The 14,237-nt window shown below is 39.1% G+C and overlaps 1 protein-coding gene across 1 annotated transcript in view; it reads right to left on the bottom strand.

Annotated features, from left to right (window-relative positions):
* Htr2a (5-hydroxytryptamine receptor 2A) overlaps positions 1 to 12,500 on the bottom strand; it is a 55,997-nt gene extending 43,497 nt beyond the window's left edge. The window contains exons 1-2 of the mRNA XM_026393703.2: positions 12,089 to 12,500; positions 9,010 to 9,210 (exon numbers count right to left, since the gene is read on the bottom strand). Coding sequence (XP_026249488.2) covers positions 9,010 to 9,210; positions 12,089 to 12,500 — 613 coding nt within the window. The remainder of the gene's footprint in view (positions 1 to 9,009; positions 9,211 to 12,088) is intronic.
* Positions 12,501 to 14,237: the final 1,737 nt, after the last annotated feature.

Here is a 14,237-nt window from a genome sequence, read left to right as displayed (position 1 = left end):
ATATGACCTAGAGGCGGGAGCCAGAAAGGGGGCCCACAGCTCTCCTGTCCTGGTTGCCGGAAGGGTCTCTCTAATCTACTTCTGGGGTTGATTCACAGGCATTGAGGGAATTGGGCATAAACCAGTTGGTCCCAGAGGAGACGGTCCCAGGTGGCTCCTTGGATGTTTCAATTTAGGCAGCAAGGCTGACAGAACACCATCTGGTTTTGAGCCCATTTTATTCAGTTGATATATTTTTTCAAGCATTCCCCCCCAAAAAAATATATGATAGTGAAATATGTGCAGTTTTCCTGTCTTTCCTCTCTGACCTAAGTTGTGGATCCATGTTTTCAACCTAAGTGCCAAGATTTTTACATAGTTATATTTGTTTATGTACATTTGCTATATTCCACATAAAAATCAAGGGTGAAAAAATGCAAAAAGGGACATAGGGAAACAGACGAATTAAAGAAACTCCAGAAGTCTATCAACCAAAAGGTTGAGAAAGTCAATTTATAAAGTTGAATGCAATTCTGAAAAAAGGGAGGGGCAGTTTTTCTAGAACTGGATGGAAGCTGATTTATAAAACTCATAAATAAGGAAGTGAAAGTGGTCAAGAGAAGTCTGAATAAATACGAAGTCTAGATTTGAGATAATAAAAATTATATATCCTCAAAATTACATTACAGATGAAGGAATAGATTGACCAACTAGCAAAGAAAATCTAGAAATATACCCAAATATGTATCAGACACTTTTTTACTTGGAGGAGCTCACAAATGGAAAGCACAATATGCTTTCCATATTGGCTGCACCAATTTGCAGTCCCACCAGCAATGTATGAGCGTGACTTTTCCCCCATATCCTTGCCAATACTTATTGTTTGTATTCTTAATAGCTGCCATTCTGACTGGAGTGAGATGAACTCTTAGTTTTGATTTGAATTTCTCTATTTGCTAGAGAGATTGAATATTTTTGCATATATTTCCACCTCGATATTTTTAAGAGCTCCAAAATATTTTGTAGCTTGCTCAAAGTCAAAGAGCTTATAAGGGATAGAGCTAGGATTCAAATCAAGGCATTCTGGACTTTTTGCTTATAATCGCTAAATTCTACAGTAAAAACATGAGCATCCAACTGTAGGAAACAAAATCTAAGTTTGCTCATGAACCTCCAAAGATGATGAAATTCCATATAAAAGTAAAAAAAAAAAAACTATAGTAAGATACATTTTTACTATCCCTCAAAGCTTCCTTATAGACCCACACTGATAAGGCAAGAGGCTCATCTGAGGACCTAAGCTTCCAGTTCAAGATTCTACATATGGTGTCACAGCTGTGATGATGACACAGCTTGCCTTTTATTACAAAAGTAATAATGCAGAAAATACACGGCCATGCTTACTTAGCCTTGAGGGAGGAAAACATTTTTATTTAGATTCACTTCAAAATTATCCCATGAGTACAAATATATTTCTGAAATGAAATAATACTTCTGGAAAAAGAATTTCAAGTGATGTCTTTGCTTGCCTGTCAGAAAATGACAATGTGAAAATAGTCATTTTCACTTTTTCCATCTAATATATACCTTTGCTAAAGACAGTAAATAATCTGGCATCTGATTTTTTCCATAAGGCATTAGCAAGGCACTCACTGGGAGGAAAGGTCCCCGCCCCCCAATAGATCCATAGATTGTACTGAAGTCCCAGTTACCTAGGATCATAGGAATTTGGTTGATGAAGGGAAAGCGAAACCCACAGAGAATCCCAGCATCATTCTTAATGTAATACTTCATTCTTTTGCCATCTCTTTTTTATTTGGAGGAGCTCACAAATGGAAAACACAATTAATTTGTCATTATGCTCATTTTTCTCAGAATTAGATGGAAGCCTCGGTGAGCCATAGAATGACAACACTGTTGGTAGCACTCAGGGGAGAAGCTGCAGCAAGTATCAGGAATACCTAGTGTAAGAAAACGAGAGTAGTCTATGATGTGCTTTTCAAGGTTGCCATTTGCTAGATCCCAGCAAAACTTGCAGGTCAGCCACCTGCTCGAGGATGCCTAATCTGACCTGATAGAGGTAAGCATTTCATTATTGATCATGCAAAACACTTTGTAAATAGTATTTATGCTAAATACAGCCATATGGAAGTGTATAAGGGAGAAAGTAACAATCCTGCCATCCTTTTAAATTTCATCTTGATAAGTGTGAAGTCTTTTGAGAGTTTCTCTGTGCTACAACATACATATCCCTATGCATTATGATGACTGTTTTATCAGAATCGGCTCCTATCATGCATGCCACCCCAAACTTCCTTTTTTAAAAAAAAAAAATTGACATCGTATACATCCTTCTACTTCAATATCAAATAGCCCTAACTCAGTATTTTTTAAGATCTCCAAATTTATGCTGTAACATATAAAATTAATCTATACAAACACAACCCAACCTTTCTACTTTTCTACACTTTAGAATTGTTGTGTTAAAGATTCCTATATGTACTTTTGGTTTTCAATGGAATAGATTCTCTCAAATGGGTTTGGGAGGTCACATTTTAAGAGCACTTGTTAGATTGTCCAAGAACCAACAATTTGATTTGCAGAAGTTGGATATGAGTATGTAACAGCTCCAGAACAGCATGGGGTATTTTCACTCTATCTTGCTGATCAGATGGGTGAAAAATGTTATTACCTGGTTGGTTTATATTATGTTTTCATGACTGTTAAAGAGGATGAGCATTTTTTTCAGGAGCCTAATTGTCCATTTCAAATTACATTTCTGTGAATTGCCTGTTTGATTTACCTATTGAATTGTCATCTTTTTTTTCTTATCAAAATGTAGGTGCTGTTTGTATCTTAACATCTCTAGTAATTAGAGTAGTTTTGATTTGCATTTCTCTAAGAGTTCATCACACTCCATTCAGAATGGCAGCTATTAAGAATACAAACAACAATAAGTGTTGGTAAGGATGTGGGGGGAAAGGCACACTTGTACATTGCTGGTGGGACTGCAAACTGGTGCAGCCAATGTGGAAAGTAGTATGGAGAATGCCTTGGCAAGCTGGGAATGAAACCACCATTTGGCCCTGTTGTCCCACTCCTTGGTCTATATCCAAAGGACTTCAAAACAACATACTACAGGGACAAGGCCACATCAATGTTTATAGCAACACAATTTACAACAGCTTAACTGTGGAACCAACCTAGATGCCCTTCAGCAGAGGAATGGATAAAGAAATTGTAGAATATTATTCAGCATTAAAAGAATAAAATCATGGCATTTGCAGCTAAGTGGATGGAGTTGGAGAAGATAATACTAAGTGAAGTTAGCCAATCCCACAAAACCAAATGCTGAATGTTTTCTCTGATATAAAGAGGCTGATTCATAATGTGGTGGTGGTGGGGAACATGGGTGGATTAGATGAACTCTAGATAGGGTGGAGGGGAAAGGCTGGGGCATGGGGGTAAAAAAAAAAAAAGATGATGGAATGAGATGGATATCATTATCCCAAGTACATGTATGAAGACATAAATGCTGTGAATACACTTTGTGTACAACCAGATATGAAAAATTGTGCTCCATATGTATAATATGAATTGTAATGCATTCTGCTGTCATAGATAACAAATTAAAATACAAAACTGAAAAAAAAATCAACCTTTGGTGTTTGCATCAAATACATGAAAAATTTTTTTCTTTTGAATTTGCTTATATTGATTTTAGCCATTTTAAACATCTTTCATATAATTGGTCTATATTTGTAATTTCTGAATTTTTAACTTGTTTGAAAATATCTGACCCACCACTAGGTTACTTAAAAATTATTTAAAAAAAAACCCTGTGAACTGAACTGGGACCCGGGGGTATATGACAAAATAATTTAGTGTGATTATTAATTTTTATCTATTAATAGTAATGTTAGTGTAGTAATTTGGGGATGAGACTTTAATGAAAAGTCTAATAGAAATTCAAAGTAGGTTGGACGGGTAAAGGGCATTCCCTGGAAGGAAATGTGAAATGAAGAAAACATTTGCAAGTAGACCTCTGGGGCAGGGGAAGGTGAATTATTACAAAGAAAACTCCATCCAAATATAAAATGGAATAAAACTGATGTTGATAGTCACAGTACACATGGACAGGCTGAATTTCAATATCAAAAGGCAGACTGTCAGATTTTGTTTGAAAAGTAAAGTTCATCTATAAATTATGAAAATGCATACAAAGCAAGGGAACTAAACTGTATTAAACATGAAGTGATGAGAAAAGATGCACCGGAGAGATTCAAACATAAAGGCAGGACGATATTAGTATCAAAGTAGAGTTCAGGGCCCTTTGTTGGGGGCTAGGGAGATAAAAACCTGACTCGTCAAGGCTACTAAGGAGGCCAGGATTGGAGAGGTCAGATTTTGAAGGAAAGGGAAGAGGAGAACTGGAAGACGATGGTATGAGCCCTCTTTCTCCTTGAGGCATATTTCAATTGGTGAGCCAGGCTCAGGGACTAGCGAGTCTGTGGCAGTTCATGGGGCTGGGGATATAAAAACTGCAATTCGAAGCTCACAAAATGGAGAATACACTGGATTGTCATCTGGGATCATGAAGGAGTCCAGTGTAGAGGTGAGGTAAACTAGAGATAGACCAGCTCTTAACAAAAATCCTGTTTAAAATAAGTTCAATCCCTGATTTGATTAAGGGGACCTATATTTTCTGTGTCTGTTAAAGCTACAGGATGCCTCTCTGGAAAAATATAACATCAACAGGATCAAATATTTAATTTAAAAAATTACCATCCCTGTCACTGTTAGAATCCAGGTGAGGGGGAGACCCAGAAAATAGAAATCCCCAGGTAATTCGGATATCCAGAAACCTGTGATTAATATTTAAGAAAATAGATGAAAACATAGAGAATTATTACAAGAAAACTGAAATCTGTAAGAAGCAAATGGAAAAATCTGGACTAGGAATATAATGACTGAAATTAAAATAGATGAGTCTAGCAATAGTGTAGAAGAGAGGATTAATAACCTAGAAGAAAAGTCAGCAAAATTATCTAGACTAAGGCAAGAAGAGAGGGGCAAAAGGTGGGGGGAAATGGAGAAAGCTGAGTCACAAGAAACTTGGGTAAAATTTCTACCGCACAAACTGAAGTCCCAAAAGTGAGGGTGAGAAAGAATGGTCAGAAGTAAAAACAAAAGATACTGGTCAAGGGATTTCCCAAAGAGACAAAAGACAAATGTGAGAATCAACACAAACCCAGTGTAGGCTAAAAACAAAACTAACCCACACCTAAGTACATCGTCGTCAAATTGCTAAAATACAAATTCTAATGCAGCCAGGGGTAGTGGTTGTTAGGGAACAGCAAGAAGACTAACACCTGGGTTCTAACAAAGGAATATAATTTAGAAATTTTGGAATACTACCTAGAAAGTGCTGAAAAAAGACTGCCAACTTTGAGTTCCAAGCTGAGCAAAAATGTGCTTGAAATGAAGTCAAAATAAAGATGTCTAAAGTAACGAAAACTGATGGAGAAAAGAAGAAAAAAACCCAAACACCATGATGTTCTAAAGGAAGTTCTTTGGCATAAGAAATATGAAGCCAGGCAGAATCACGGAAATGAAAAAGCAACAAGACAATACGTGGGAAATAAATATGTATCAATAGAATGGCTGTGATGCCATTTTATGGGTTTTAGAAATGCACATACAGAAACCAGGAAACAGCACAGCATCGGGATACATGGAGTTAAAAACGTTCTAAAGGCTTTACATTTACAAGATGTGTTCAAGGAATTGTTTTAGCTTCTGAGATCAAAAAGGTATGTTATAATCACTAAAGGAATATAAAAGAATGAATAGCTAACAAGTTTACAGGAGGGGATTATGAATGAACAATTCCTGATTAGTCCAAAAGAAAGCAAGAATGGAGAGAGATTGGAATGTAGAACATCTGAGACCAGGAGAGGGGATTTAAATCTAATACTGACTTGGGTTGAATATAAAAGAGCTAAGTAATCCAATTAAAAGTAAGTTTGACTGGATAAAAAACAAGCTTTATTTTGTACAGGTAACACATTTAAAATTAAAAAAAGCCACAACTTGAAGGCGATAAGATGAAATAAGATATATCCAAAAAAATTGGATAAGAAATTAGCTAAATAAGAATTTATCAAGAAAACTGAGTTTTGATTATATCAATAGATGATGAAGAAGCTCTAATTATTGGTAATAAAAAATAAGTGAGACCACATGCAAATAGAAATGCTATATTTTTATGGTGTCATAAAGGAAATCCTACCATTTGTGGTAACAGATGTCCCTTGAGATCATTATGCTAAGTGAAATAAATCAAAGATACATACTGCATGATCTCACTTGTAATTCAAAGCCTAAAAATGTTAAATTCATAGAAACAGAGGATAATGGTAGTTGCCAGGGGCAGATGAAGGAGAAGCAGGGAGATGTGGGTCAAAGGGTACAAACTTGTGAACTTCAGATCTAATGTAAAGTATGGTGACTAAGCTAATAATATGGAACTTGTTCTTGCAATTTGTTTAAATGTTGTAACCACAAAAGAAAAGGTAACTGGGTGAGATGATGGAATTGTGGTATACTTAAATTTTGTGAAATGGTATCAATCACGTTGTGAAACTTAAATTCCATCAATTTGTAAGTTATCCCTTAGTAAAACTAGAAAATTAAAAATTTCCAACTGGACTAAGGATCTAAATTGAAAACAGAGCAAACAAACCAAAAGACAAAGCCTCGAACAACAAACAAAATAACCATAGAAACAGAAATACTAGAAGAAAAAATTCAGGAAAATATTTGTGCTGAGCCTCTTCGGGCCCCTCAGTAGAACTGATGTTTTCATTTTCACATTCCCTACCTGCTCCCTCTTCAGCCATATATGCCATAGACTTCTAGAATAAAGGCTGAGTAACTTGTTTTCTGTATTTCCTTAACTAACTTCTCCAACTGCACTGTGAGAGATTTTTGAATGTGTATTACATTCCTCAGATTTGCTTTAGAAAAGAAAAGCTTTAGTATGCCCAGTGCCAAGGACATAGCAGATATGTAATAAATTTTCTGTTGACCAAATGGATGAATGACCCTTGGCCAGCACCCCCATAACCATTCCTGCCTCCTGGGGTCATAGCCAGAAAGCCAGAAGTAGAATTCCTTTTTGGGTAATAGATAAAGCATAGGCTTTGGAGTCAAACTGACCTGAGTTGACTCCTGTTTATAAATAATATGTGCAATAGGTGATTTTCTGTGAGATATTTACAGATGTTTACTGGGTCTATAGTCAATGTTAAAAAACTGTTAGCTTTATTAATGGTACTACTATGAAGCTTGACTAAGATGAGGGAGTTGGTATGGCTGAGGATAAGAGATGGTAGACCCTCCCAGTTTGTCTCACCAATGGGATAGTGTATGGGGTAAAAGTAGAGTAACTTTACTAATTACTGCTTCATTTGCCTTATACCTGACCCACCTTGCTCATCCTATCTCCCTCTCTGACAATCTGTCTCAGTGGTCCTCAACCCTGGATGTACATACGAATCATTTGGCTGCATTCTGGACCAATTAAATCAGAATGTTCTCCACGGGGGCTTATATGTGCGACTTGGATTGGAAATTATTGCTCTTTCACTCTTGTTCCTAGTAGAATAAATCCTAGATTGCAGAGGCCCAGAAACCACAGCATTTTCCTGGAGCAAAAATTATTTCCTAAGGAATGTGGTTACCCATAGCAGAAAGAGCAGGGTTTGGTGCTAGAAGCTCAGAGTCCTAGTTGTGGCACAAGTTGAAGGTGTGACTCAGAAACCCACAAGACCTCTGTCTTCTGGTTACCTAACTTATCAAGTAAGCATGATAGAATTTTCTACCATAAACCATAATGTGTAGTTCAAATTGGAAAACGGATACAACTTTTCAAAAATTTGGTAATTACTCAAATGTAACTTGTTACTGTTCTCATCAGAATTTAAGAAAATTCCACTGCACATCTTACCACCTGTGGGGCTATGCAGAAATTAACCCAGTTTCTTCATCTATGAAATGGAGATATCTACTCTGCTGATTGCATATTAGTTCCCACTGCAGGAAAAAAATGGGAACTAAATATATGAGGTTGTATTGTGTGCTGGCTGTTATTGATTGGTATTTTGTGACAAAGTTGCTTCTTTACACAAGTTCTTGAATTTCAACTTGCCATCAAATCCCATGACCTCTCATGGAAGTAGGTACTGGCACTCATATGACCTTAAATATATATGGCATTTCCATCTCAGGAGCTTTGAGACAAGCTCAAAGCTTGTCTCAAAGCAAGTCTCAGGGAATCATTGGTTTCAAATCAAGCTTGCTGAAGTGATGGGTACAATTGATATTGCTGCCTGGGAACTGTCCCTTCCGTTTCTATTACCTGGGATTTCCTGACTTAGGTTGATTACATACATTCACTTCTTGCCAGTATTGATCATCTGTCACACACCTAACTAAAGTGGTCTGTGGTATAAAAATGGAGACAGGCCAAGAGGAACTGAGCAGTCTGAAATGCATGGTTCCTAAACAAGTCCTGCCATTTCTCTCTGTCCTCACCTCCCTCTGAGTTGTAGCCTGGTACCTTTCTCCTGAAGCCTTATGTTCTCTGGTATGGGCATCTGTACACTTGTATTGACCATAAGTCCACTGATTATAAAGTCAGAGGTTTCTGGTAGATTCAGAATTCTGAATAGTGAACTTGAAAGTGACAATTGGGGAATACAGCACAGCTATTCCTGATTTTGTCCCTATTGTTATTTTTATTCTTACCTGGGCAAAGCAATATAAATAATATTGTCAGCCAGTGACATAAACAGATTTTCTTTTCCTATAGCAAATCTGATAATTACTATGTTAGGACATAATCTTGCAACACCCAAAATAATAGATTCAGCACGATGTCGGGTTTCAATGCAATGAAACAGAACAAGTCTCCCAAGAAGGCATGAACTGTCATTTCAAGCAAGACTGGCAGATGCTCCTGCTTACCTACAGATATGGTCCAAACAGCAATGATTTTCAGAAATGCCTTAGTTCTGGAGTTAAAGCGGCTGTGGTGGATGGGATTCTGGATGGCGACATATCGGTCCAGGGAGATGGCACAGAGGTGCATGATGGAGGCCGTGGAAAAGAGCACATCCAGGTAAATCCAGACCGCACAGAGCTTGCTAGGCAGTGGCCACCGATACCCTACAATACAGAAGCTTAGCATCAGTTAGCAGCCTCATACCTCCTGAGGCAATAGTTTACAGTTTGGTGACAGGCACAAGTGGTGGCATGGGATGATACAAGAAAATTTCAGTATCTGAACAAACTCTAATACTGTTTAACTGCAGTACTGCTGACCTGGTTGATGAACATGAGGTTTGAACATTTCTGGTGTCTAGATTATCAGTGTGGTATGGCTAACTTGGATGGTTACTCTTTAGGGATTCTCCCCTGCTCTATTCACCTAGCAAAACTACTTTTTCAAATGAATTATGTTCAAAGTTGTGATGTGTTTTGAGTTCCTCTATTTGGGTACCTCTCACACTGTACTATCATTATATTTTTCTTCAGGGTTTAAGTCCTAAGGTTAGTCTCGTATTATTATCCTAACTATCATCTAGTCTCACAGGAATAGCAATAAATGGTATTGGTGTAAGTGGCTAAATGGTTAGAAATCCAGATGTGGACTTTATTTGTTAAAAAAAATGAAAAATAATTGTCTACTGATACTTTGGTGTTAACCTCAAACATGGGGAAACTTGTGTCCTTTCTCTGAGCTTTGTTTCAGGGCAGTAGTTCTCAAACTTCTGGGAACAGGTGACTCTTTTAAGTGCTTCTTAGAACAGGGACTGCTGGACCCACCTCTGGAGGTTCTGATCCAGTAACTCTGGAGCAGGCTGAAAAATTTGCATGTCTACCCAATTCCCAGGTGATGCTGCTGGTCCAAAGACCACACTTGGAGAACTCAGACAGCCATTCTTACTCCTGGATGTCACATTAAAGTCAGCTGGTGAGCATTAGACACGACTCTGGCTCTGATGCTCAGGCCAAACAGTTGAATTAAATAATTCTCTCAGAAGGATGGCCAGAGGTGGGCTACAAATATTCTAAGGGCTTTAGATCTCCCTGGAAGATTGCAATCCAGGCACCACTGCAGGCTATCTCCTGTGTTAGGAAGATAGAGGACGCCTTATGAACACAAGCAAAGTGTCCGTGTTTCTGTGTGTTCTGGAGGGAGCAAGTGGTTATATAAAGCGTTAATTAGTTTTGCTAACAGTATAAGCAGTGTGCATGAGAGAAGGAAAATTGTAATAAAGATCGCTTTCCTTTATGCTACCACAGACCAAAAAGCTGAGCAAACTCTCCATATGTGAGCCTACTGTCTACCAAGAAGCCACAAGGGATATTTAGAAAAGGAAAGGGTGCAGGACAGAGCTTGAGCATAACAAAAGTCTTCTTTGGAAGAGCCCCAGCTAGGGAAGCAGGCTCTGCCTGTTCCCAACTGATGTTGGCTCTCAGAGCGTTTTTTTTTTTTTTTTTTCTTTTTTCCTGGAAGGAGGCAGCCACAGCCACGGACCTTAGTTTGGTGGGACATACCCTTTGGTGGGACTGCTGGGCACCCCGCAGGTTGCCATAGGCATAGGGACCAGTCTGGGGTTGGGGGCAGGACTCTGGGCCGAACCAGCCATGAGCCCAGCAGCTGCCGCCAGGGGGCGCCCCTGCACCCTGAGCCCGTGGTGCCAGTGGTCGCCTTCCAAGCCCAGCTAGAGCGTTCCCGCCCATCCTGCGGGGGCGGCGGGGGCGGGGAGTAGGAGGGATGCACCGGGCTGGGGGCGGTCACCCCCCTCTTGCCGAGGTTCCTGCACAGTCACCCTCCTCACCTCCCGCCCCCACTGGATTTTGCCTTTGAGCGTGGGGCGGGGTTTTAGAAGTGAGAAGTCCTCCAGAATGTCTGGGAAATGACAGGCAAATTTAATGAAATTATTTAGGTGTGACATTTGCATGGTGAAGCGGGGGTTAGCCTTGCAGTGATCATTAGTGACCCTGTACAAATTGATGCCTGCTCTCCCTTGCTTACCCCCTTCATACTGTTCAGGGATAGATGAATTTTAAAAGAAAAATTAGACTTTAAACTTGGCTAGAAAATCTCCTCTCACAGGCACCTCATTAGCCAATCTCTAAGGTCCAGCTGATTGCCAATGTGCCAGTGTCGGCAGCCTCAGTGTTCTCTCTTTGGCTCTCTGTTTAAGGAGAAATCTGGCTGTACCATTCATATTTTGGAAAGAATATCATTCTCCCCAATGAAGCCGTCCCAGTGTTTGCAGACTTGCAGAGAGGTTTGACTGTGTCAAACTCTGTTGAGAAGAAAGCAAGATTAATCTCTTTCCATTTGTTTTCCACCCTCCTCCAAACCAGACTGGAGGAGTTTTATGCATATGCATTTTTAAAGAGTTGAGGGTATAATTCAAAGGCACTTTTCCAAATTAGCTTCTTTGGGCAGGCAACAATTAAAACTGGAGTAATTCATTTATTCTAATGGAGACTTTGAATGTTTTAACATTAAACCCACTCCACCACTAATGTTCTCTCTGCAAATGTTCCAAGGTAATTGGGAAGGTTTTACCACTCCATTAAGAAGTGCTGAAAACTGTGTGACAAAGATAAAACTGTTCTGTCCTAAGTCTGGAATAATTGGATGGGAATGTAAAGGATTAAGAATCAAGTGGATTCAGAATTTGGGGTAAGTTATTGCTTGATGATGATATTGGGATATTTATAATCATTATTGCATACACCCCCATGTTTTAAAGCACAAACTTGTATCATTATCTTCCTACATAAAGTGTAAATAGAAAACACCAAAATGATCAGCTAATGTTGTCTAATGTTTGTTTTTCAAGCGAAACATCATTTTAAGGGTTAAAATTTAAGTAACTAGCATAACATGGTGATAGACCCTGGTCTACAAATAAACCTTCATATTTACAGTTCACCGGCTGAGCCCCTGCTCATCTGCTAACAGCATGCACATGCTCTTTGTGATCAGTATGGGTACAGCTGGGAAACTAATGCCACTCACCATACAGGATGGTTAACATGGACACGGGCATGACAAGGAAACCCAGCAGCATATCGGCTATGGCAAGTGACATCAGGAAATAGTTGGTGGCGTTCTGCAGCTTTTTCTCTAGGGACACTGCCATGATGACGAGTATGTTTCCAGCAATGGTTAGGATAATCACTACAGCTGTCAATAAAGCAGACCAGTTTTTTTCCTGGAGATGAAGTAAGGAGAAACATGTTGGTGGGAGGCACCCTTCACAGGAAAGGTTGGTTTGGTTTTCATACTCTATTGTCCAGTTAAATGCATCAGAAGTATTTGCTTCTCCAGAGTTAAAGTCATTATTATAATGCCTTGTGTCATCGTTTAATTGCATTAAGGAGTTCGGAGTTGAGCTCAAAGAAGAATTTTCTTCACAGAGAATATCCATGTTGGAGTCGGAACTTGTAGCAGATGAAGTGTTGAAAGACTGACAAGTTATAGCCTCTGCTCAACGTTTATCTTTCTATCCCCGAGCTCTGTCGTGCTGATGCTGATGTACATGTGGGACTCCTTTGCAGTCTTTTTCCTCTCCCATTATGATAGTAGTTAAGAATGGCAATGCTCTTTAGATTGCTTGCCTTCACAATTTTAGTGGCGTCCTCTGTTGGGTTGTATTTTTTTTTCCCACCAAAGAAGGGCAAAATAAGCAGAATGAACTTTTATCACAGAGGTTGCAGAGTTTTGAGAATTCAGGAAATCAAATGTGATCCTGGCCAAAGAAGAAAAGTTTTGTAACTACTAAGAATCTCTTTTGTTATATTTCATTTGATTGGATAGGCTGATCACCTAGTTTTAGCCACAGTAATGTTCAATTAGCATGCAATCCAAAACAGTGAGGATGTATACAGTCTACATTAGGAAAGTCCATTAAAATTGCATCCAGAGTTAAACCCATAGTAATGGGATATACTTTGGGTTATAGTTCTCAGTCAGTCTTAGGCTGAATTGCCGCAACTGCTATCAGGAATTTCAGCTTGTATTATGTTGCTTAGTTAACAAAAGGAAAAAGAAAAAGTCCTGAAGATTAGCAGACAACTTTCCACACCAGAAATTCTCATGGAAATGATTACATTTTGGCCAAGCATGATTTCAAACCAGAAAAGAAAATTACACGGCAATAAAATGAGAGCAGCATGAGAACTTACATTTGTCTTCAGGGGTCCATGCGGTAGACATACTTGGCTATTCTGTGCCTAGCTGCTTCTCGAATAGTAATGAAGCCGGTGTAAAATCCCCTCTTCCTGAGCTTCTAGCAGCATAATATGATAGTAATTTGATTTCTCTTTTGCTGACTTCAAAAACTGCATACAAGAGTCGAGCCAGTTCCAGCACTGTGAGGTCCGTGTTGGCTTCCTCTGCCACCGTTCGGCTTGGGTTCTCCCTCCCTGTGGGGCTCGCCTGAGCAGGCACACATTGATAAATCATCCACAAGCCCCTCTCAAAGTGACACAAAAGAACTGCACGGGAAAGTAGGAAGAGCTGTCTGCACCCAGGGGTTCCTGGTTTCCACGGGGATGGAGCTGCTCTCTGGCTGCCTCCTTCACTTCATCAGACCTCCCTCTATGTGTATGTCATAAACTGCAAGGTAGCAACAGCCGGGGAGGGCGGACCAAACAGGCTTTTTTTTTTTTTTTTTTTTTTTTTCTTTTTTGCTACATGTTAACATTGGGAAGTTTTTCTTTGCTTTAAAAAAGAAACGGGAGAAATGCTCTTTTGTGCAGATTCTTGATGAGGCAGGTAAGCCACACAGTGCTTAATCTTTTAGCTTGAAGGGTGAAGCAAGAACATAAATAAGGCTAGAAAATGGAATGTCCTGAGAGCTGGAAGCATACATCACTTCCATTCAAAGCCAACTGTGTTGGAGCCAAGTGGAATTACTTGACTTCCGCAACATGGGCTCAGGGTGGCAGGAAAGGCAATAACACTGATAAACTTATAGTGCTATTTTTATTTATGGCTAAATATGTACACCATTCAGCTAGATTATTTTTCTTCAGAAATGTACTACCCAGAAGTAGTTTAAAACTTCACATGTGATAGAGGATGAGTTTTTTTTTCCCCAGAAATAACACTAATGACAACATGCTTTATATGTAAGCTGTTTCCCAAGGAGTTTTTATTTGTT

This window comes from Urocitellus parryii, chromosome 2 (genome assembly GCF_045843805.1).
Source record: "Urocitellus parryii isolate mUroPar1 chromosome 2, mUroPar1.hap1, whole genome shotgun sequence".
In the NCBI taxonomy this organism is placed as follows: Eukaryota; Metazoa; Chordata; class Mammalia; order Rodentia; family Sciuridae; genus Urocitellus; species Urocitellus parryii.
This window is presented reverse-complemented; position numbering and strand designations above follow the sequence as displayed.